The sequence below is a fragment of the Poromitra crassiceps genome, assembly GCF_964638095.1.
Source record: "Poromitra crassiceps genome assembly, chromosome: 5".
NCBI classification, from domain to species: Eukaryota; Metazoa; Chordata; class Actinopteri; order Beryciformes; family Melamphaidae; genus Poromitra; species Poromitra crassiceps.
Window position 1 is genome coordinate 64,611,725 of NC_139642.1, and position 26,673 is coordinate 64,638,397.

General features: G+C 44.6%; 1 protein-coding gene across 1 annotated transcript in view; it reads right to left on the reverse strand.

Annotated features, from left to right (window-relative positions):
• The window catches only part of pou2af1 (POU class 2 homeobox associating factor 1), a gene marked incomplete at both ends in the record, with an annotated part of 28,196 nt that extends 17,076 nt beyond the window's left edge, over positions 1-11,120 (reverse strand). The window contains 3 exons of the mRNA XM_083636857.1: positions 289-398; positions 10,713-10,881; positions 11,046-11,120. Coding sequence (XP_083492983.1) covers positions 289-398; positions 10,713-10,881; positions 11,046-11,120 — 354 coding nt within the window. The remainder of the gene's footprint in view (positions 1-288; positions 399-10,712; positions 10,882-11,045) is intronic.
• Positions 11,121-26,673: the final 15,553 nt, after the last annotated feature.

Consider the following 26,673-nt stretch of genomic DNA (forward strand, 5'->3'; position numbering starts at 1 on the left):
GAGTTGTTGGGAACCTACAGTAACCTGCAGAGTGTGTCTATTGTGTTAGCTCCAATTCACATCAATTACACCCATTTATATCAACAGCAGGAGCTTTAATTTTTTATATCCTATTACTTCCTGCATGTTCGACACAAAATGGCTGCATGTAAAAAAGTAACGCAAAGTAATCCATTACTTTAATATTGTGATACATAGATTACTGTACGTTACTGATGACAATTTCAACAGGTAACAATAATTGTATGGGATTACATTTTTAAAGAAACCCTCCCAACCCTGCCTCACCACAGGGGGCAGTGTCTCCTGGCCTCTCTTCCTCCTCAGCAGTTCTTTGACTGGATCTCGGACTCGAACCCCCTGGTAAGGCCTGGACCTGGCCAGCACTGATGGGGGCGCTAGAAAGGTGGGAGGCAGAGAGAGACACGTGAATTCAAAACATGTGACTTCCCCTCGCTTCCCTACAGCTATCTTCTGTCAGTGGCTGATTAGTGCACACAGGTCATGCAGAGAGGCAAAGATGGCAGGTGTAGACTGCAGGCTTACAGCACCACATGTGGCCTGCCTGGCTTACTGCACCACATGTGGCCTGCCTGTAGTAAATACTAACAGAGGTGTAGACTGCAGGCTTACAGCACCACATGTGGCCTGCCTGTAGTAAATACTAACACAGGTGTAGACTGCAGGTTTACAGCACCACATGTGGCCTGCCTGGCTTACTGCACCACATGTGGCCTGCCTGTAGTAAATACTAACAGAGGTGTAGACTGCAGGCTTACAGCACCACATGTGGCCTGCCTGTAGTAAATACTAACACAGGTGTAGACTGCAGGCTTACAGCACCACATGTGGCCTGCCTGGCTTACTGCACCACATGTGGCCTGCCTGTAGTAAATACTAACAGAGGTGTAGACTGCAGGCTTACAGCACCACATGTGGCCTGCCTGTAGTAAATACTAACACAGGTGTAGACTGCAGGCTTACAGCACCACATGTGGCCTGCCTGGCTTACTGCACCACATGTGGCCTGCCTGTAGTAAATACTAACAGAGGTGTAGACTGCAGGCTTACAGCACCACATGTGGCCTGCCTGTAGTAAATACTAACACAGGTGTAGACTGCAGGCTTACAGCACCACATGTGGCCTGCCTGGCTTACTGCACCACATGTGGCCTGCCTGTAGTAAATACTAACACAGGTGTAGACTGCAGGCTTACTGCACCACATGTGGCTTGCCTGTAGTAAATACTAACACAGGTGTAGACTGCAGGCTTACAGCACCACATGTGGCCTGCCTGTAGTAAATACTAACACAGGTGTAGACTGCAGGCTTACTGGACCACATGTGGCCTCCCTGTAGTAAATACTAACACAGGTGTAGACTGCAGGCTTACTGGACCACATGTGGCCTGCCTGTAGTAAATACTAACACAGGTGTAGACTGCAGGCTTACTGGACCACATGTGGCCTGCCTGTAGTAAATACTAACACAGGTGTAGACTGCAGGTTTACTGCACCACATGTGGCCTGCCTGTAGTAAATACTAACACAGGTGTAGACTGCAGGTTTACAGCACCACATGTGGCCTGCCTGTAGTAAATACTAACACAGGTGTAGACTGCAGGTTTACAGCACCACATGTGGCCTGCCTGTAGTAAATACTAACAGAGGTGTAGACTGCAGGCTTACAGCACCACATGTGGCCCGCCTGTAGTAAATACTAACACAGGTGTAGACTGCAGGCTTACAGCACCACATGTGGCCTGCCTGGCTTACTGCACCACATGTGGCCTGCCTGTAGTAAATACTAACACAGGTGTAGACTGCAGGCTTACTGCACCACATGTGGCCTGCCTGTAGTAAATACTAACACAGGTGTAGACTGCAGGTTTACAGCACCACATGTGGCCTGCCTGTAGTAAATACTAACACAGGTGTAGACTGCAGGCTTACAGCACCACATGTGGCCTGCCTGTAGTAAATACTAACACAGGTGTAGACTGCAGGCTTACAGCACCACATGTGGCCTGCCTGTAGTAAATACTAACACAGGTGTAGACTGCAGGCTTACAGCACCACATGTGGCCTGCCTGTAGTAAATACTAACACAGGTGTAGACTGCAGGCTTACAGCACCACATGTGGCCTGCCTGTAGTAAATACTAACACAGGTGTAGACTGCAGGCTTACAGCACCACATGTGGCCTGCCTGTAGTAAATACTAACACAGGTGTAGACTGCAGGCTTACAGCACCACATGTGGCCTGCCTGTAGTAAATACTAACACAGGTGTAGACTGCAGGCTTACTGGACCACATGTGGCCTGCCTGTAGTAAATACTAACACAGGTGTAGACTGCAGGCTTACTGGACCACATGTGGCCTGCCTGTAGTAAATACTAACACAGGTGTAGACTGCAGGTTTACAGCACCACATGTGGCCTGCCTGTAGTAAATACTAACACAGGTGTAGACTGCAGGCTTACAGCACCACATGTGGCCTGCCTGTAATAAATACTAACACAGGTGTAGACTATTTTTTGCGCATATTATTTATTTGATCATTTATTTGCATTGGGACAGATACACATACATAGAAAGATTTAGCAAGAAACGTCTAATGTTATGTTTCACAACATGTGTAGCCTAAGCTCATTTGTCATGCCCGTCCCTATGTTATTAAAAGCACCTATTAAAAGCAGACTACAGTAAAATACAGTAGCTACAATAAACATAAACAGGGATATCATAATATCAGTCAATCAATAAATCAAACAATCATTAAATCAAACAATAAAACAACAATCATACGCAAAGGATATATTATATTGTTTATTGTTTTAACCAAGCTTGTACAGAGAGGGCTGTTTGGTGGTTGTGCCCGAAGCCCCCAGAGATTACCATATCACAGAGAACATGCGGTGCCTGATCATGTATATATTTCTAGATGAGTTTTATATTAGTGAAACCAATAAAAGTCATTAAAACTTAAAATATTTAGTTTCTCAGCAGTGGTGATACCAGTTGCCTTCCTGTCAAGAATCTTTATTGCACGATTGTATATCTGAGGTCTGATTACAGTCGGACTAGCTTGGGACCATACAGTTACACAATAACTCAGGTATGAGAAAATCATTGAGTGCATATTTGCAGCATAAAATGGTAGTTCATAATAATTCTAAACCTGTATACAGTAGGTTTGTTTTTTCCACTCTGCTCACCATCTATATATATATGTCGTTCCTGCTCTCTCCTCTCACATTCCCCCTGCTCTCCCTCTCTTCTCCTGCTCTCTCCTCTCTCACATTCCCCCTGCTCTCCCTCCCTTCTCCTGCTCTCTCCTCTGCTCTATCCTATATTTCTATATTTTCTATATTTCTCTATCAATTGTTCAGTGTGTTATTATTACTACTGTAATTTGCTACTGTTGTGTCAGCTAGAATTAGCTAGACATGTTTTCTGTGAAGCCCTCTGGGTCATGCTTGTGAATTAGGGCTATACGTATATATAAACTTGACTTGACTTGACTATATGTTAATAACATCAAAAACAACAAAAGGAAATAAGTGGATAAAAAAGAGGTACAGTAGAGACAGGAAACCCTGAGCTGGCCTTATTCTAAGTCTCATAAATTAAACCAATATTAGCAACAATTGATCAAAGCATACAATATTTTTGAGTTTGAGTGTGAGCAGGGATGGAGCAGTGTTTGTAGAACAGTTTGTCATATTTGATGTAGTTTCTCACATAAGTAGCAGTATTTTAGATCATAGTAAGAAGTACTTTACATCATAGTAACTAGTAGTAGCCTAATCATTCCATATCCTATAAGGCAGAGGTTCTCAAATGTTCTTCAGCCAAGGACCCCTTACAAGATAGAAAATATACCGGGGACCCCCTCATTCTGATTAGTGATTTTGGGCTAAGCTTAATTGTTTCCACGGTAACGTGCTTGACTTTTAAATTGATAGGTTTGTTAGATTAGAATGTAATCATGAACCATTTTAGATTTGAAGCACAACATATTTTCGTTGAACTATGAAGCTTTTACAAAAAACAAACAAATATTTTTAATTTCCTGAAAACCTTTCGCGGACCCCCTGGCAAAGTGCCACGGACCCCCATTTGAGAACCACTGCTATAAGGGACTGTCTGTTTTTTAGGTGTGTGTGTGTGTGTGTGGGGGGGGGGGGGTTAAAAAAAAGGGTGGGGAGGGTATATGGCTGATTTTAACCATGCAATAGCAGCAGAAAAGCTAAATAACAATATAAGGCTAACGGTTCAAAACGGACACACACACACAACTGCCAACAACATTAGTCTATGAAAAAGTGGATCCCTTTAAATATGTTTTTCCCCTCACCAAAATGTAGCCTAACTTTGGAGTGTTATAGCCACCTTCCTGACAAGCTAGCATGACATAGTTGGTACCAATTGATTCCTTGTAGTGGGGCGGCATAGCTAACCTATCGTTCATTTTGTGATAAAAGCACCACATTTTGCAGATATGTCCATAGATATATTCTGAACAAAACTGGATATTGGGGAATCACAACTTTGCCCCCTGGTGGCCGTTGCAGACATTTTTGAAAATGGCCACCATCGATTTGTCTACATTTCCTATCCCATAGAGAGCTCCAGGGATGACGTATTTTTGTAGGCTGAATGCGGAAGTCCCGAACTTCCTGGTTCTTCACTGTTTCTGTCTATGGGATTTTTGAATGGGTTTTTGGCGCGATGCTTCAAATAATGTCTGTGGGCAACGCAAGTTTAATCAAACGCGAATCAAAGTTCAGCGGGATAATCTTCACACATGAGGACCACTTTCATGAGTTTTGAAGCGTAACTGCGAGCCCTAGAAGTAAAAAGTTTGTGCTAAGCTAATCCAGAACTACACACAGTGTCGCATAGGCGTCCACGCATTGATTGTGATTGAAGGCGCGAGAGAAAGAATTTCCGCGTTCACTCCAGGTTCACTCGTGATGACGTATAATATCCGCGTCGATATTGTAGTCTCATTTAGCCGTTTGCTAGCTAGCCACCCTTTTAACGGCACATAAAAGCTTCAAAACTCATAAAAGTGGTCTTCATGTGTGAAGATGATGTTACTAAACACTGGTTCGCGTTTGATTAAGCCAGCGTTGCCCAGAGAGATTATTAGAAGCATCGCGCCAAAAACCCATTCAAAACTCCCATAGGCGAAAACTGTGAAGAACCAGGGCTGTTAGCATCGATGATTTCCGGACTCGTTCCTGGAGCTCTCTATTGGATCCACATGCAATACCAAACATAATATAAATCCTAGTAAGCCTGAGAACCAAATAAAAATAGTAATTCAAAATTATATGGACTTTTACAAAGTAATTGGTCACTTCATTATAATTATGTGTGTACATTATAGGCCTATTAGTGTGGCTATTGTTCATTTTGTGATACAAGTGCCAAATTTGGCACAGAAATAGCTTAATATATGTAGAAGACATCTGGATATTGGGGCGTTGCAGATTGGCATTTCTATGACCATTTTCAAAAATGGCCACCAGCCGTAGCTCAACATGAGACCAATCGTTCATTTTGTGATACAAGCACCAAATTTTGCAGATGTGCTTATAGATAGATGCTGAACAAAACTGTATATTGGGCCATCACAAATTTGCGCCCTGGTGGCCGTGGCAGGCATTTTTCAATATGGCGACCAGCGGTTTGTCAACATTTCCTATCCCATTAAATCCTAGTAAGCCTGAGAACCAAATAAAAACACTCATTCAAAATTATATGGACCTTTCCAAAGTAATTGGTCACTTCATTATATTATGTGTGTACATTATAGGCCTATTAGTGTGGCTATTGTTCATTTAGTGATGCCACATTTGGCACAGAAATAGCTTAACATATGTAGAAGACATCTGGATATTGGGGCATAGCAGGTTGGCATTTTGATGAACATTTTCCAAAATGGCCACCAGCCATAGCTCAACATAGAGACGTTACTGGCCTCTACAGTTTGGTCACCAAGCTGCCGTTTCCATGTTTTCAGGACCACAAATATTATTGACATACAAGTTCAAGTGAAACAATTACATTACATACATTAACATTACGTTATTAAAACATACAGCAATACTAAATGAAAGAAAATGCAACACAATGGTGAGATTGTCTCTATGTTATAGTAATAGCTGGAGTAAACCGTAGCAGTAGTGAGTTCAGGATTGAAACAACTGAACTGAAGCCATTAACTATACTTAAGTTACTTGAAAATAATATTGTAATGGCTGTATAGTATTTGAACCATTCTTTGAACACATATTGATCATCTTTATCTTTATCATGGCAAGACACTTGCCATGGTCCATGGCATGGCACTTTAATGTTTGAGAGATCTTGCAGTCAGCTGGAACATTCTCCCTCACAGAAGCAGAGGCCTGTGCACTGATGCAGCCTTCTTGCACTTGCAACGCTTTCTGCAACCACTCTTGCACAAGAGATCAGCTCGTAGCAGGATTTTGATGCTATGCAATGCCCCAATATCCAGATGTCTTCTACATATATTAAGCTATTTCTGTGCCAAATCTGGCACTTTTATCACTAAATGAACAATAGCCACACTAATAGGCCTATAATGTACACACATAATGTAATGAAATGACCAATTACTTTGTAAAAGTCCATATAATTGTGAATGAGTATTTGTATTTGGTTCTCAGGCATACTTGGATCTATATTATATCTGGTATTGCATGTGGGTCCAATGGGATAGGAAATGTTGACAAATTGATGGTGGCCATTTTGAAAAATGTCTGCCACGGCCACCAGGGGGCTAACGTTTGGAACATTACCGCAAGCTAATGCTAGATCTCTCAGAAAGAAGTGCGACCGCTCAGCGAGGCTGGACAAAGTGACGAGCCTCAGCCGGTCTGCGCAGGTCGTGTCAGTGACACGGGGGCGGCTGTTTGTGGCTGCGCCAATCACACGCTGAGGTGTGCCAGGATGCGTTGGGGGGCACCTGGGTGGTTTTAAAGGTCCTTTTCAGAGGTAAAAAAGAAAGGCATTCAGTTCAGGCCTGCTAGGCGGGCTTCAGCATTATGTGAGAATCCGAGCGGCAAACTGACCACACGACCAAATGATGATAATGAAAACATGATGACGGGCGCACCCGTACATGACAACATTCCTTTCTGTGCAGATGTAACCGAGGTGAATCAGCGCGGATTCCTCGTGAGTCCCGAGTGGTAGCGAGTGGATTGGTTAAACTCACTCCCCAGGTATAAAGGCATGTTAATCAGCTCCACCAAGGGAGCTAGCTCTCTTGGTGCAGTGGTTAACATGTCGGACTCCCAAGCCGAGGGTCGGCAGTTCGTACCCACCCCTGGACAAGCCCTTAACATGGGTTGCTGCAAGTACCACCTACACAACGCCGTTACACATATACAGTATAGGCCTTTGAAGAATCATTCTCATATTTTTGTGGAGGTTAAATAGAAGGCTTGCAGTCACGCAATGGAGAAGCCACAGTAGCCTAAAGCAAAACTTCAACATCAATCATCAGCTATATTTCACTTGTATGTATTTAACTTTTTTTATCCCATTTTTATCCCCCATTAGTGGGGATATTACTCGCCTGTCTCGCTAGCATTTAGTGCCTTTAAATCATCTTGACTTACAGTATGGTCAGATGTTTACAACCAGTGACTTCCTGCAAGTATGAAAATGAATCAGACATGACAGCGAGGGCCTCTTCTGAACTGTGCTACTGTGCAGACTGAACTGTAGACAATACAGTGGGTGTGGTGGTCTCAGGCTACTGATTGTATGTGATTGCATTTTCCTCTACAGCACTGCAGCATTCGTGCGCTACCTATTAGGCAAAACAAGCAGTCGCTTGGGGCCTCGTCCACTAGGGCCTCGCAGGCCAGAGCATTTTATTTTGTATTTTTTATTTTTTTGCGGCACTGTGTGACACTACCAGTACGTTGCATTGTCAGATATCAAGTGTGTTATCGGAGCAGGCAGAACAATGAAGAAGCGTTTCAGAGTGGTGCAGAGAAGAAAAATAGGAAAGTGTCTACTGATGGAAGTAGCTATATGCTGTGATCCATCTCGCCAGTCTTGTGTCTTTGGTTGAGAGTCGCACATGCGCATTTCAGGCACCAGAACAGGAAGCATCCGCTCCCAGCATGTCGGCAAACATTACTGATGGGGTCGGGGATTTCACTTGCACACCACACATTAGGCAGTGTCTCGCCAATTATTCAGTCTGCAAATGGTTGGAGTAACTAGTCAGTACATACTATCATGTGTAGGGGTGCTCCGATCACGTTTTTTTTTGCCACCGATCGCCGATTGCCGATCGCCTATGCGAAATATCTGCCCAAACGATCATCGACCGATTACAGATCACCGATCACTGATATATAAATTCCTCAATAAAAGTTCGGAAACGTTATTTCTTGTTTTGAGTTGCTTGGTGGATTGGATGATTGCCCACAGTGATAAGGAAAAAACAACACATATTGGCCATTTTGACACTTTATTAATTTGACACTGTCAGGGACCTCAGTAGCATGTGGAAGATCCATACGCAGCCACAACAGCTTGGCACCTTGGCACCGCAAATTAGGTGCCAATCAGTTCCCAGTCACACACCTGTGACTGGGACACACCTGTGACTGGCACACACCTGCCAGCACTTGAAGCTCAAAACAAGAGTGAATACCAACAGAAGAATATTGCAGGAGATTTTGGCAGTTTTTTGGGGGCGCTACCCACACGTTTAGCTGTGTTGCTCATTCCACGAATTCACGATCCTTACAAGTTGTACCCCGTTGTAAAGGTGACTAATCAGGCTTTCCAATGATATAAAATACAATACCAATTGGTATTATTAAATCATCAATATTTTATATAGTGTAGGCTAAAGGAAACCGCAAACTTTATAGTTCAGTTCAGTTTATAAAGGAACACAAATATTCCACTTCGGGATTTCCATGTTACCAGTTCAATGCAGTTGAGTTCACTCAACAAAAATACCTGTTACACAAGAAAAATAACTTGGAACAAGGAAACTATTTTATTGATTTATAAGCTAAAGCGGCTAAAGCTAACCTGAGCTATTAACGTTACGAGGATACACGCAAATATGGATCAAACGCGGACTTAAGAGCTATTCTGTAAACGGTGTGCTGCTTGCTCGGCTCATCTTCCTCTCTTTCCCTCCATCACTCCCCACCCGACACACACACATACACACACACACACACACACACACACACACACACACACACACACACACACACAGACACACACACAGACACACACACACACACACAGACACACACACACACACACACACACACACACACACACCATCAATCTTTCAACGACAGCATTGTGCAATACTTGGAGGCCAGAAGTTAAATGGTTTTACAGTTCTCAGCTAACAAGGTGCACTGCAGTGAACTCATGCCTGCTGACATGTTACTTTCTCTGAGGTCTCAAGAGGATTGACACAGGCAGGGAGCAGTAAAGTTAATGTGCGAGTCAAAGTTGCACGAGGTGAAGCCACACCCGTCTTATCAGTCCAAACAGAGGAGAGTGTCTCCATCCACTAAATGAGCTCCACATTCTATTTGAGCAAAATCAGATAGGAGAGTAGTGGAGCTCAGATCATCTTACAAAGTCTTTCTCTGGTGCATAAATCAAAAGTTGACATTTCAACAGCACAGTGTCTTCTTCAGACTGAACAGCATTGGAATCACCAGGGGCGGACTGGCCATCGGGAGTAGCGGGAGTTTTCCCGGTGGGCCACTGGACAATTGGACCGAACCTTATCCCTAACCCTAAAATCACTGGTGATTTTACTGGGGGTGCAGGGGGAGCGAGTAAGAGGGGGCACCCTGGTTGGCATCAGCTAGCAGCACTCCCGTCACCTGACCGGACCAATCAGGAAAAACGTCACCTGCATCTCATCTCTCATCAACACACACTGATGCACTGAGGAGGAAAGGAGGGCTACATGACAAACACCTGACCCAGGGTCATAACAGTAATGTGGAAACAACATGGACGCTACAGAGAAGATGGGTAGTATTTTATTGCTCAGAACTTTTAAACAACACGAAGCTGTTTCCAGTTTTTGGGTAACAACAGAGAGCCAAGGAAACGGTTGGGAACTCATTATTCTGACACTGAATAAATGCAGCATTATGCACGTCCACTCACTGCCAGAAGGGGGAGACAAAAGTTACACAGTTTAGCTTTAAAGTAATAATCTATTATATTTTCATGTGAATACATTTCCATTGTAATTTCTGATTACTATAACACGTTGTTGTTGTTTTTTGTTGTTTTTACAGTTTGTATGTACACATTAACGCTGAGGAGTAGCGGGCTCAGTTTAAAGTGAAGTTTCTGGTATTATGAAACTATAAGACCTAAGGCACCGGTTGGTATCAACCATGTCATGTTAGCTTGTCAGGAAGGTGGCTAAATAACACTCCAAATTTAGGCAAAACTTTGGCGAGGGAAAAAACATTTTCAAAGGGGACTTCTTTGGATTCCTTCTCCTTCAGGAGTTTTGTTTCTGTTTGTCAGGGCTGGGGGGAGGGGGTTCTCCAGTGTTTTGAGACTGCTGGTTCTGTTCTCACTCTGGCTTGGCTTGTCCGCTTGCCTGTCCTCATCCTCCCCTTCCTCCACCCTGTCCTCCATGGCTCACAGAGAAGAATCAGAGAATCCTCCACCTGGATCATGGACACCACTTGCTTTGTCGTCCTCTTCTGGGACTCGCTTTCACCCTTGCCATCCTGCCCGGCTCCATCCGCCTCCTCCTGGGCTCCATACTCACCCGGCCCAGTCAATGGAACAGAAGGTGCAGGTTGGTGTCCCTGTACAGGTTGTGTGCACCACAACCTCCTCAAAGCTGTTCTCCACCCGGATGAAATTGGAGAATTTGTCAAAGATCAGTTCCTGTCATGGCAGGGTCTGAGCTGCTCAACATGTAGGGGATGAAGATCTGCAGGAGAGCCCCATGGAAGAAATGCTTCCTCACCGTGCTGCTGTCATAGTCCAATTTTTTGATAGTTTGGTCCTGGCAGCTCTGGATGGTCTTACAGAGCCCCTCCATAACCTGAGACTCCAAACTCTGTAGCCTGTACTACGAAGCTAGTTTAATGCCTTATCCGAGTAAGTTTGAGTTTAAACCTGGTTTAGCCGTACTACAAAGCAAGTTAACTTTCAATCACCATGGCAACTGACGCTGCAAAGCTAACCTGGTCGCGACCAGGTTAGCTTCAGAGGATAAGATCAAAATCCATGACAGACCCATATAATCGGCTCTCTGGAGTCACTCACCATTCATATAAGATCGCCATATGAAAAATAGATTGCAGTCAACTGAGAATATAACAAGAAAAACATTTGTGGCTCTGTAGGCTACATAATTAAATTAAGCCTTACCACTTTATGTCTTAACAGCTCAACGATGCGTGGAGAAATATGATCACTATTAATCACGCAGCGCATATCATACACGGAGCCTCAAATGGAGTGAGGGTGATATTCTCCTACATGCCAGAAAAGCCTATAGCCTACATATAATATAGATATGGGATAAATATGGGATAGCCCCAATAGGCTACTAAATATGCAGGCAATTCTGCATGTTTCAGCTGGAACTGTGTCCTGTAGGCTGTATGCCAATATATGAGCAAAAATAGGCTAGTTTTTATCAATGAAAACTATGGTCTCAATTCAGTTCAGCAGTTTTCTCTTTTATATTAGGCATCAGCATTATCATTATTTTATATATTAATTATTCGATCAGTGCAACTACACACATAATGAGTGATAGAGATCATTATTCATTGAGCATGCGTTTCTAAATCTATGGTCTAAATAGGTTTACAGATTGTGGAAATTAATAGGCTGAGATTACACATTTAGGGGACAGAAATCGCTGATCAAAGTAAATCAAATGACTGATGTGAATACAAGCGGCAGCTTTAGCAGTCCTTCAGCAGATTATATCCAACGCGGATTTTCATTCTGACATAGGTTACATTAAATATCCGCTAAAACTCTGATCACGCACTGCGCTTTCATTGAATGAGGAAATGGGTGTAGAAATGGGTGTGGGCGTGGATCAACTCAGCTGTTCATAATGTGATTGGCTAGCGCACCTCTTTCGCGTGGACGCGCGCCTGTGCACGAGCGAAAAACGTGCGCGTGCACAGGCAGATCCCAGATAAAGCCAGCTTCAGTTATCGAGTAGAAAACCAGCGTCGTAGTATCGGTTAACTAGATAGCTTTGATCCTGTTCAGTCAAACCAGATCAAAGGGACTTATTGCGGATCTGTTAAGATAGCTTCGTAGTACAGGCTACTGATGAAGGATCTGCTCAAAGTTTTACACTGCATCATCCAGTTGCTCTCTCATGAGGATCTGGGCCATCTGGGAGGACCACCACTTGCATCTTGTTGGTGACATGCTCTTTGGAGGTGATATCTGTTCATATTGAGGCTTGCAGCACGGGACGTCGCGCCTCACACCTCTGCTCCAAAGCCTCGTACTGGGCTTGGCACTGGTGCTGCTGTACACCACATCACTGATCAGCATCCAGTTCCTCTGCCTCTTGTGTATCTTACCTTTGAGTCAAGTAGAGATGAGTTTCCTCAATTTGGGGAGGAGGCCCTCCATCAGCAGACAGAACTGCGTTATCCTCTGACAAACCATTGTTGGCGTGACTGACACAGATTCTAAAATCATTACCATCCTTCATGTATGTGTATGTGTACCTGGATGCACTGTGTTATCCCACCGGTCACTATAGTTGCCGTCAACATATTTACTCATTCTATGACCACACTGAACAAACTTGAGTAATTGCGAAGTCATACATCAATAGTAGACACCTTGAAGATGATGCCAAAAATCCTATCTTTATGTGAAATACTTTAATAACCTTTTGTTTGGGAGCTTTGATGCAGCCATCCTCTTCTCCTGGAGCAACCAGGAAGTAAACAGCTCTGGTCATGTGACAATTCACACTAAACATGTGACACTGTACATATTTGATTGAGACCCTTTGTTATGTCAATATTTGCTGGAAATCTATACCTCGTTCAGTGACATTTTTAGAGCCTTATAACTGAAAAAAGTTTTTTTACGGTCACTATTGTGAGTGGATTAAATTTAACTGCTATGAACACCAGAGAAGGTCCTCCCTGATGCTCATATTCAGCTATTTCATGCATTCTGAACTGCTAACTAAAGTTGGGAGAACTGGAATCAGATTTGTTTTGACTCCGCCCCACTGCTGAAATCTCTAACCTGGCATGATGACAGGTTACTAAAACTCTGATCAACTTGTGTGTCCATATGTGACTTGTCCTAACCCCCAACCCACAAAGAGTATATATGCACAACCAAATACACACATAATCCTAACCCCCAACCCACAAAGAGTATATATGCACAACCAAATACACACATAATCCTAACCCCCAACCCACAAAGAGTATATATGCACAACCAAATACACACATAATCCTAACCCCCAACCCACAAAGAGTATATATGCACAACCAAATACACAAATAATCCTAACCCCCAACCCACAAAGAGTATATATGCACAACCAAATACACAAATAATCCTAACCCCCAACCCACAAAGAGTATATATGCACAACCAAATACACAAATAATCCTAACCCCCAACCCACAAAGAGTATATATGCACAACCAAATACACAAATAATCCTAACCCCCAACCCACAAAGAGTATATATGCACAACCAAATACACAAATAATCCTAACCCCCAACCCACAAAGAGTATATATGCACAACCAAATACACAAATAATCCTAACCCCCAACCCACAAAGAGTATATATGCACAACCAAATACACAAATAATCCTAACCCCCAACCCACAAAGAGTATATATGCACAACCAAATACACAAATAATCCTAACCCCCAACCCACAAAGAGTATATATGCACAACCAAATGGTGAAATGCACCTGTGGCATCATAGCACAACCACAATAAAGGGATAAAATACTGCCATGAAACGTGAGCCACAAAACACCAAAATCCAACTGTGGGATGGAAGGCTCTCTCTCTTGCTCGCTCGCCTGCACACACACACACACACACAAACACACACACACACACACACACACACACACACACACACACACACGAATACACACACACAAACACACACATACAAACACACACACACACACACGCACACATACAAATACACACACACACACAAACAAACAAACAAACACACAAACAAACACACAATCGCACAGCCACGAAACTTTTAAATTGATCAGTAATTGAATCAGTCACAGTGCAAATAGGTGACATAAAAATATAGCAATAAAGATGTAGTGCAATTACTGTCCGAATCATAAGAAGACTGAACAACATACAACTAATGTCAATCAAATATTTCTCAAATCAAATGAGTCAACTGAGTGGACACAACAAAGTTTACTTTGCAACGCTATTTCCTGCCGCCCAATGTAATCAAAATTAGCCCTATTGGGTGGAAACCAGCCAATCTGGCAACGCTGCTCAGGTAAGATTGTCCAGCAAACAGGGGTGTGGCGGCAACTACTACTGATTTATGACAGCAGTGGAAATGACTAATAGCCACATAAGGGGTACTTGTTACTCTATAAATCAGCGTTCAAACAGAAGGTTCATTGAAAGCCATTTGGACCCTTTTTCATAATCAGGGGCCGGTTGCACCAACTGGTCTTACACTGGTCTTAAAGGAGAACTAACCTCCAAAACACTTTTTTTCAGCTTTTAACCAATATATATGACTTTGGGGGTGATGTGTGAAGAATTCTGGTCAGAATTTCCACATTTGACACCAAACTGTTGCCATTTTACCATTTGTATCATTTTTCAGCAGCATATCTGGCATAAGCGCCCTCTAAGGGTCAAAGACTGCTTTTTTTTTCTTTCTCAAATGAATGGGAGATTAGGAACACACTGACGTCACAGTGTTCCCAAAGACTATGGGATTTCAAGATAATTACTCCCCTACCCCCCCTGTACCCTTTCAGCTCCTCAGAACTCCAAGCCTATTCTTATTGAAGTTTGCTCTTAAAATACTGAACCAAACGTCGTCAAAGTTGGCACATGTCTTAATTATAGTTAGTTTCCCGCTGAATGTGTCATTACTTTATTGATATCTTACCTGGATAAGCTCGAATGATGATGTTTATATTATCAGTCCGAGTTGCAAGCACTGTCTCCAGCCCAGGCATGCGGGAGAGAGTCGTACTGTAAACCTCATGCACTAGCTCCAAGCTCCGCGGGCGCGCGCAGCAGAGCAGAGCTCTCTGTGCTCTGAGAGTAGAGAGAGCAGTCTGATATTTCCGCAAACAAATATGGTCGCAGTTTAGCGCACATGTAAAATATAACGCTATACTACGACGTGACAACGTGACAAAGCTTCTCTAAACACATCGGCTACTATCATTTCCCTGCATCCCTCCTACTGAGATTATATCGGTAATGATTTTGGACAGACTGAATGCGCGGAGGAGGAGGAGGAAAGATCTGCAGCTGTGCCCTGAGTAGAGACACTCGCCTCGCTCCGACTACTGTGCCTGTCTGTGAAAAGCGTCCTGTCCAGTCGCACCTTCGCAAACAGATGCGGGATTCCCTCAATCCTGTACCCAATCTCAGACTGTATTCTCTAAATCGCACACCAGCTATTTCTGTCTGTTTGTTTGTTGCTCCGTGAGGTTACAAGCGCCCCATGCATGCAGCAGGCTGTTTCGCCAGCCGGGGTCTGGCAGGAGGGAGGAGGCGCAGGCAGCCTGCACTGCGCTGAGAGGAAAAAACTTTTGCACAACTTTTAACAAGAATCACGAAAAGCCCCCAAACTAAAATGAAAAAGGGACTATATGGCAACTTGGACGAGGGAATGACGTAGAGAAATCTCGCATTGTGTTACCCCAGAACGGGGGGTTTGTCGTATTGTGCGGTGTGCTACTGTAACGAGCCCATGCCACTTTGCTCTCGTAACGTAGTTTAACACACTGCCATAGAGTTACATGCAGAAAAATAATTAAATTTCTAGTTCGCCACTGAATTACCAAATTGATATAACTTTCAACCATTTTGAGCAAAGCTCTTTCCAAACAGGCCACCAGCGTTGGCTAGTTGTTGATAATTATACAGATATGGCCCCTCTCAAATAAATTATTTTTGAGGCAATAGGCAAACTGTAATGGCGTCGATTTCCGAAAAAAAATCTGGACTTCAACACAGCCAAAGAGTCCAGTATAGACAAGAGCATATGTCATTTCTTGGTTTTTTCCATAGGTATTTTCAAATCACTGTTCTAATACATATCTAGGGGGTTAGTTCCCCTTTAAGCTAAGTTGGTCGTAACTTTACGACCTAACAGCTACGCCGGTTGCACCGAGACGGCTTAAGCCTTCTTTTCACTACGCCCAGGCGTAAGAGTTACGCCTGGTCAGGAGGAGGCGTAGAGCCTGCCTGTCTCCACGGAGACCTTTTTGAGTCCTTACCGTCATCGTCGTAACACAGCCAGTTCTCCGTCTTTGAAGCACGATGTTAAGATTATAACTAACTAGTTGTGTGCCTTAGCCTTCCCAAATGTTGCCGTTAATTTTTTTAGAATTTAATACATAGAATTGGGAACGTTACATTCAATTTCATTCAGACTGTCTGTCTGGCTCAATCGCCGCCATTTTTCCCCCGGAGCGAGGGAGGGTGGGAGGAGGGAGGGTGTTACAGTAGTGGCTGAGAGAGCGTAGTGGCACAGTGCGCTCCAAGCAGGTCGCGAAGCACACATCATCCAACTAGAGGGCATTCCCCCGCAATTCACATGGACGCGCATTGCTACGACCAGCGTAGTTAAGACCAGACGTAAGCCCTGTTGGTGCAACAGGCGTAAATCCACTCTAAAGACTGGTCTTAACTAAGACCGACGTAGGAGTTACGACCAGGCATAGTTAAGACCAGTTGGTGCAACCGGCCCCAGGTCTCCAAGCTTTCAGGATGTGTTGATCCTGTGCACCCAAGAAAGAGCTTGAGGTTGAAAAATCAAGTAAAAAAAAAACAGTGAGGAGCTGAAATTGGGATTTTTGATGAGGAAACCACATGGTGTCACATGGTGTCATGCCTTTAAATGTACATTTCCTCACCATAAACTGTTTCATCAAGATCCATGTGCTACAAAAAATATCCATTCTGTTATTTACGGATGAAAAGTGCACAGGAGTAAATGTATATAAAAAGAAAAACGTTTTAACCAGCATTTAACCAAAGAATGGACCTTGAATTCACACATTATATATATATATATACTGTATATATATATATATATATATATATATATATACCGTAAAACTTCTAATAGGGGCCTTCTCCCCAATTGCCGCCGAGTCTCCAATAACTGCAGGGGGTCAGAATCTATTTAGCATAATAAGCGCCGGCCTTCCTTAACCGCCGGGAGCGGTTATTAGAATAAATATGTTTTTTCTCCCCCATTAGGCCTACGGTATGTTTTTGTGTTGACTGAATTCAGTCACTTACGGTAATGACGTGTGTTTTGGAGGAAGTCAGGCGGAAGTCAGTCATGCTCTTTCCCCCCCTGTCAGACAGTTTTATATTTTATTCAGACATGTATTGGAAACTTGTCTTGGTGTCTACGTATTTGGTAAGTCTGCTTGTTTGTCTAGTGCTGCAGTGCTGTTTCGTTAGTGTTAGTTTGGTAGCTAACGTTAGCGTGCGTTCTACAATGACGTTGCTATGACTTTCCAATGAAACACTAGTCTCGCTGGTCAGCGTCCCCTCCCTACTCACGGAAGGGAGAGGAGGCTGGCCAGCGAGACTAATGAAACACAAACAACTGAAGTGTGTGAGCGGTAGGCTAATGTTACTTGTTTAAAATATGGTATGCCTGTTTGTCAGAGGGAGAAGAGGAGAGCAATGAACTGATACTGTAACGTAGTTGGATGATGATGATGATGATGATGAAGGCAATACTAGGCATGTTCAAAACTGCCTGTACCTACCCTCTTGTGTGTACTAAGTACTATTTCACTGGTTTAAATAAGCAATTTGATACTTTCCATTTTTGCTGACCAGAAATTCTGTGCAAAAAATAATAATCGCCTGGGTCGATTTCGTGCAATAAAGAAATAACCGCCTGACTCCAATTGCCACCTGGTCTCCTTTATCCGCCTGGGGTCAGACTCGATTTAGCATAATAAACGCCCAGGCCCTTATTTGAAGTTTTACGGTATTATATATATATATATATATATATATATATATATATATATATATATATATATATATAAAAGAAGTCCGGTTACATGGAAGTGAATGGGAAAATGGTGCTACTTCTTACTTGATTTATGACCTCGGTAAACACTTTTGTGATTTTATGGTCTCAATCATTAGTTTCAAGTCTTCTTCAATGCAGCATGATGTTCATTCTGTCAATTATGCTCCCATTTAGAATCAAATAGACGATAAAGCAGATGATGTTTTGGGGCGTGATTGACAGCTTGCCTGTCCAGTGATCACTCAGCTCGCCGATCACGGACCAATAGCAAAGCGGCGCTGCAGCTCTTCTCGTCCAAATTCCCGTCACTTCTGGCTCCAAATAACCAAAGATGGCGACAGTGTAAATGCCCACCTCGAGGCTTCAAAACAGGAGCCCAAAACCCAATGGGTGACCTCACTGTATATTTCTGTCCATATATATTATGGTATATGTGGCTACGTCCAGATATTTAAACATAAAATAAACCGCAATATGGATGTTTAAGGTATGGGATTGAACAGCAGATACACTTTAATCTCTCTTGCTCTCTCTCTCTCTCTCTCTCTCTCTCACACACACAGACACACACACACACAGACAGGCATTACACACACACACACAGAGACTAGCAAAAACAAGCTGCTGTGGAGTATGTTACTGTGGTGGAGCCACACACACGCGCGCGCACGCACATACACAGACACACACACACACTTCAGAGTATGTTACTGTGGTGGAGCCACACACACGCGTGCGCACGCACACACACAGACACACACACACACACACTTCAGAGTATGTTACTGTGGTGGAGCCACACACGCGTGCGCGCACGCACACACACACACACACACACACTTTAGAGTGTGTCACTGCGGTACAGCATGGTACCATTTTGCATATCAAGATTACAGCTCACAGCAACACAGCCCAACTTCCAAATGGACATCTTCCCCTTTCCAAAATATTTCACACGCATGCACACACACACACACACGCACGCACGCACACACACACACACGCATGCACACACACACACACACACGCATGCACACACACACACACACGCACGCACACACATGCACACACGCACGCACACTCATGTGTTGAATAGACGGCAGTCTCATTCAACCTTATCGTTTTCTCCTGCCAACACTTATCAACAGCTCTTAAATCTCTTTTATAGAATACCAGGATTAACATGTCCTTAGTGGATGGAGAAATGAAATTGTCCTTATCATTTGCATGCTTCACTGACATCACAATCACTTACTGAAGCAGTAGGCCTGTGTAAGTTAATGGAACAGTTGTGACATACACATTCCAAACACAGCATAAATAATGAAGAAATGATACACTTTCAGGTTCTCTGAAATTGATCGTGTTGTTGTTGTTTATTATCTTGGCAGCAAAACCAGATTATGACCAAATTCAAACTGACTCTTGAGAATATTTTTCCATACGAGCTTAATAAGAGTCAAAAGACAGACTTCACCATTTGATCCTTATGACTCCAGATGGTTCAGACACCCGAACGTTAAAATGACACAGAAAATAGTGGGAGCTTGTGGACAAGGCTCAGTCGCCTTTCCCTGCAATATGACCACAGCAATGCAGCCCACTGTCTCCTCTCAGGTACAGACACTAAACTGTCTCCTCTCAGGTACAGACACTAAACTGTCTCCTCTCAGGTACAGACACTAAACTTCAAGACAAGTTGGGCACAAACAGAAATATGCCATAGAAAGAGATAGGATAAGATACATACGTGGTATATAGCTTTACTGTACACTGACTTTATAAAATAGTAGGACATCCTATAGGAGAATATAGTATGATATTTGTGAGTTCCTAATCATCTGCACCGCCTGTGTCTATTATTTCAACAAGACAGCAATGTACTTACATTTCTCCCAGTGCATTGTGCACACCACGCCTGTCAGAAACAACACTAATGTGATGCGTACTGTATCTGGACAGCAGCACTATCGTATGGTTTCCCAGCTTGAACCCAGGTGCTTTTTGAACAGCCTGTCACCAAACCCCCTGGGATGTCACCACAAATCTCCCTCGTGCATCTAGTTTCAGTGTGTTGACACTACTTACTTAAAGGTGGAAACATTTTAAACTAGAAATACGCATTGTGGTTGTCTGCCTCCGCCAACAAGTGAACAGTCTACATCCATGTCTGACCAGACTCATACAATACGCCGGGCCGACGCGCGTGCCGAAAAATTTGGGCCGTTTTAAGCCCAATTTGGGCCGTTTGAAGCCAGATTTGGGCCGTTTGAAGCCAGATTTGGGCCGTTTGAAGCCCAATTTGGGTCGTTTGAAGCCAGATTTGGGCCGTTTGAAGCCCAATTTGGGCTGTTTGAAGCCCAATTTGGGTCGTTTGAAGCCAGATTTGGGCCGTTTGAAGCCCAATTTGGGCTGTTTGAAGCCAGATTTGGGCCATTTGAAGCCCCATTTGGGCCGTTTGAAGCCCAATTTGGGTCGTTTGAAGCCAGATTTGGGCCGTTTGAAGCCCAATTTGGGCCGTTTGAAGCCAGATTTGGGCCATTTGAAGCCCAATTTGGGCCGTTTGAAGACCAATTTGGGCCGAGTCCAATTTTACAATGAGATGCACCCACTTTAACCCTGAAGTGTAATTATTACTTCAGACTAATAAAGTAATACAACCACTAGTAAAACCAGTAGGCGGCGCCTGGCCTGCTGTTCAGTGAGTAGCACACACAAAAAAAAAAAAAAAAATCCAGGCCAGGCCAGGTCTAGCCACCGGGCATTTGCCCAACATGCCCGATTATGCAGTCCGCGCTGAATACCTTGAAGCCCACAGCACAGTGGTGTGGCCATTCAGCCTTACATGTATATGGTCCTTTAGGCAATGTTTGGGAGTACCTCAGCAACACAGCGAATTGTGAATTGAACATGAAAAGTGGTCCCACCCCAAAAGCACTCACATCCCCCCAACCACTCCGCCTACCAACCCCTCGGACCCCGACTCTCTAGGACCTTCCTATCCCTAGCAAGGGCCCCTTTCCCCTAGCCCCACCCCAGAGTCCTGCACCGGGTCGGGGTTCCACGGGGCCCTGCCGGGTACCCGCAATAAAAGGCGGGGTGCGGGTAAAAAATGCACTTCTGTAAATTACCGGGTCGGGCCGACGGGTAAAAATGAACTAAATGCGGACGGGTGGAACAACGACAACGTATGAGCCATGTATGTGTTTATGTTGCACTCAGATGGAGGCAGGGGGTGTGTCCGGCAGGGGGTGTGTCCGGCAGGGGGTGTGTCTGGCAGGGGGTGTGTCTGGCAGGGGGTGTGTTTAGCAGGGGGTGTGTCTGGCAGGGGGTGTGTCTGGCAGCTGGTCTGACTCTGAGATGCAGGCAGAGGGAAGAGGAGAAAAGTCTCTGATGCACGTTTTCCGCTTTGTTTACATAACCGGCATCGTTTCAAGTATGCGCATACTGTGCATTGTGTGACGCTATCTGAACTGCACAAAACATTCAAAACTCAGCTGTGGGAGTCAAGGTGAGACAATACGAGTCGGACAGATACCGTAGCAGGCTAACGTTAGCCTCCACTACAACCATACCCACTGGCTGTTTTCGTCATAGCAACAGGCAACAACATGGTATGATACCGTGAAAGTGGAGAGGTTGAACGTTGTAAAAGTTTATTTACGTTACTGCAACTGTTGAACAGCGATCATAAAGGCAGTATGGATTATACCGGACATATTGGAAATAGCTGGTAAGTCACTTTGCTTGCTGTAACTGTCTGTGTGTCTGATAGCAGAGCTATCCAGCTGGTTAGTGAGCTAGCAGCTGCTAAAAGCTAATTAACGTACATCAGCTGACGAGTCTCGGCCAGAAAGAGTGCTGTTTGCCTCCCGTGTGAAACGGTGGCAGTTTCGTTAGGGTCACTACAAAATGTTTGCACTGCAGATTAACGGTTATTATATATGCTGTTCCGGGTCGGGGTGCGGGTCTCATGTCTGCGGGGCGGGATGGGTTGCGGTACTGATCATATGATCATATGTGCGGGTTCGCGGAGCGGGGTCGGTATTGCACGTCGCGGGGCCGTGCGTGGCCGGGTCTTGAAAATCAGACCCCTCACCCACCCCTCAACACGGTCCTTCCCCCCAGAGGCTCCTATCCACTCCCTCTACCCACCCCTTGAACCCTGACTCTCTATGACCTTCCTATCCCTAGCTACACCCCCTTTTCCCCAGCCCCGCCCCATCCTTGACCCCCATACCCCCTCCATCCAGCCACTCTCTCTGCCCACCCCTCGAACCCCGGCCCTGTACGACCTTCCTATCCCTAGCTATGGCTCCTTTTCCCTAGCCACGCCCCTTTCCCTCACCACACCCCTTCCCACCACCCATACCCCCTAGCCACGCCCCTTTCCCTCACCACACCCCTTCCCACCACCCATATCCCCTAGCCACGCCCCTTTCCCCTCACCACACCCCTTCCCACCACCCATATCCCTAGCCACGCCCCTTTCCCCTCACCACACCCCTTCCCACCACCCATACCCCCTAGCCACGCCCCTTTCCCTCACCACACCCCTTCCCACCACCCATATCCCCTAGCCACGCCCCTTTCCCCTCACCACACCCCTTCCCACCACCCATACCCCCTAGCCACGCCCCTTTCCCCTCACCACACCTCTTCCCACCACCCATACCCCCTAGCCACGCCCCTTTCCCTCACCACACCCCTTCCCACCACCCATACCCCTAGCCACGCCCCTTTCCCTCACCACACCCCTTCCCACCACCCATATCCCCTAGCCACGCCCCTTTCCCCTCACCACACCCCTTCCCACCACCCATACCCCCTAGCCACGCCCCTTTCCCTCACCACACCCCTTCCCACCACCCATACCCCCTAGCCACTCCCCTTTCCCCTCACCACACCCCTTCCCACCACCCATACCCCCTAGCCACTCCCCTTTCCCTCACCACACCCCTTCCCACCACCCATACCCCCTAGCCACGCCCCTTTCCCTCACCACACCCCTTCCCACCACCCATACCCCCTAGCCACGCCCCTTTCCCTCACCACACCCCTTCCCACCACCCATACACCCTAGCCACTCCCCCATACTACCACCTTCCTAACCCTTCCTAACCCTATAATAAGGACAAACCCATCCACTATTTGTTGGACTGACGTTTTGCAGCAAAGTGTTGTCTGTCACCATCTTGGGGTCGTTGCACAGCACATGTGAGCTAATGTGCAGAGCAAAGTGGTCGCTTGACCTCTGACCTCAAGATAAAATGGCTTGTATAGATACCTCCTTACAGATAGGGTAGCACAAGCACTTTTTTCGATAAAGCAGCATAAATCAACAGAACAAAGGATCACATCACTGACGAACCTGATGGATCCGAAACCCCAGAAAATCTCCCTCTTTTTCACAGCCTAACGTTGGCAGATATGATAAACAGCAATATATTATTGTTAAATTAAATGTGATACCTTAAACCAGTGGTTCTCAACTGGTGTCGCTTCAGGACCCACTATTTTCCTTGTCATGAAGTCGCAACCCAAATTTCAGATTTGTTTTTAAACCACTCAAATTTATTGCACAAAAAATAGCGCATTAATTTAATACACAATGCCTTCATGCACTGTTATAAACCTCAAATGAACAAAAAAGTGCAACAGAAGTGCAACTAGGGCTAAAAACCAATTGAAATAAGGCAGACTTGAATTACAAGCCTATATGTTTTTAAATTTAAAGTCAAACTGGTCATGCTCAGAAAGTCTTATTTGAACTCTATGAAATGTGAAATAAAAGGCAGACTTATCTTGAATTACATGCCTATATGTTTTTAAACAAGTTAATAATAATAATAATAATAATAATAATTATTATTATTATTATTAGGGGTCCAAGCACGAAGTGCGTGGATCCCTATTGTATCTGTTCCGTTTATTATTATTCTGCCCTAAAACAGCATGCACGTCAAAAACCGTAAGGGCTACAGTAGCCAGACCTTGCACATAGGTTGGAAATGTGCCCCACTGCTCAGAGACAAAAAATTAGCCATATTGGCCAGATGGTGGCGCTATAACAGACCCTTTTGCGTATTGACCCATAACTCACACCCATTTAAGCCTGCTAGATTTTCCAAAAAAAAAAACGAACTCCTCCTAGGCCATTTGCCCGAATGAGCCCAAACTTTTTCTGTGTCATCTCTGGACTTCCCTGATCTAAAGTTGTATAAAGAATTTGGATACGTGAAACCGTCTTGAAATGATAAATGTTTAAACTTTGACACTATGAAACTTTGAAACTTTGAAACTTTGAAACTTTCACCGGAAGCTTGGACCCCGCATCGCCGCTTGCGGCTATATTTATTATTATAATAATAATAATAATAATAAAACAAGTTAACCTGGTCATGCTAATCCAGTTTCAATAGTCTGAATTTAACTAATATGAAATAAAAAGGAATCACAGGCAGGCTATATGCTTTTTAGTTAAACTGGTCATAACTTTTAATTAAACTGGGGCCATGCTAATCCAGTTTCAATCATCTGAATTGAACTAAAATTAAATATGAAATGAAAAGGCAGACTTCTCTTGAATTACAGGCAGAGTATATGCTTCAGCTTGTTAAACAAGTAAAACTGGTCAGGCTAATCCAGTTTCAATAATCTGAATTTAACTCAAATGAAATATGAAAAAAAAAAAAAAAAAATGGCCAATGTCCGCGACCCAATCAAAACGGCCCCACGACCCACCTTTGGGTCGCGACCCACCAGTTGAGAAACGCTGAAACTATACCACAAACAAAATGGGACCATGGTGGTACTGGCATCGCCATCTCTATTTGCTCTCTTCCTGTTTGGTGCCGTAAAGCAATCCAGCAGATTTCCCTCCAAATGCAACCTGATGGCTCACAATGTAAAGTGCAGTGGAGAGGCCTGATGGCTCACAATGTAAAGTGCAGTGGAGAGGCCTGATGGCTCACAATGTAAAGTGCAGTGGAGAGGCCTGATGGCTCACAATGTAAAGTGCAGTGGAGAGGCCTGATGGCTCACAATGTAAAGTGCAGTGGAGAGGCCTCGCGGTTCAAAATACAATGCTTCAGCATGCGCTGGGACGCGTCATCAGTGATGTTAACTGGGGTCGTAAGGTGTTTCGGGTCTGTCCAACATCATACACCCTCGCCCAGTAGACCCAGCCGAGGCCGATTAAGACCCCGACCCTCGTCCCAGAAGCAGCCGCTCACGGATCAGCCTTCCTACTCTGTCTGCAGCGTTGCCCGCGGAAGGGTTGATCATGCCCAATCCGCTGCAATAGAGCTAGTGCTACACCGCAGCATTGGAAGACCCTTCGGTGCATGGAGGGCTAAGGCTCTGTGGGTTTCTCCCGGCCGCACTCCTCCTTCGTCTCACCAGACCCTCCAAAAGGCAATCCTACTATGCCGTACCATCATGGCATACCATGGACAGAGAGGATGCCTCAAGGAGGCCTGTGCGCTGCACGTCATTCGCCTGCGGCGAGCACCTCGCTCTAGCCTGAAGGACCCCAGGCCGCGCCGATCTTTATACAGCTTTTCAGGAGGCTAATCCGTAGCGTTTGTGGATTTCTCCCTCACGAGAGAGCCATGCTGGGGTGCTAACCCATCCCGTACCGGGATGTAAAGTGCAGTGGGGAGGCCTGATGGCTCACAATGTAAAGTGCAGTGGAGAGCCTGATGGCTCACAATGTAAAGTGCAGTGGAGAGCCTGATGGCTCACAATGTAAAGTGCAGTGGAGAGGCCGCTAGAGGGTGGCAGCATTTGTTTAGGGTAATTAGACTAATGTCTGAAAATGAATGTGGTCATATTGATGTTAAAACGTTACACACAGCATCTTTAAATCAATCTTCACTTCTTGTCAAACACTGTAATTTGAGAATCATTCCGTCCCCTCCGGACTTACCGCTGTGGCAGGTAAAGTCAAGTGGAAAATTTGATATTGATCCGAGATAACAGCTAAAGCTATTCTGTAAAAAAAAAAAGGAAAAAAAGTCTGCTGTGAGAGTGTCTATCTTGAGTAAATTAAAATCATCAAAAAGAAAATGTCTTGTAGTCTATATGCTCTTTGTTAACCTTTCTACTCAATAAAAGTGTCGATGTTGGTGTCAGGCGGCTTTGCGGAGGCAGTTATCACGTGTTTATCTCCAGTAGGGAGGAGGAGATTTCAACTTAAGTTGTTTGATTCAACATCAGAAGAGAACTAGTCTACTCCCCTGATGAACTGTAAATCCTTACACAACACACTCCACCACCACTAGACTATGGTGTGATTCTCTAATGTGTTGTTTTGTG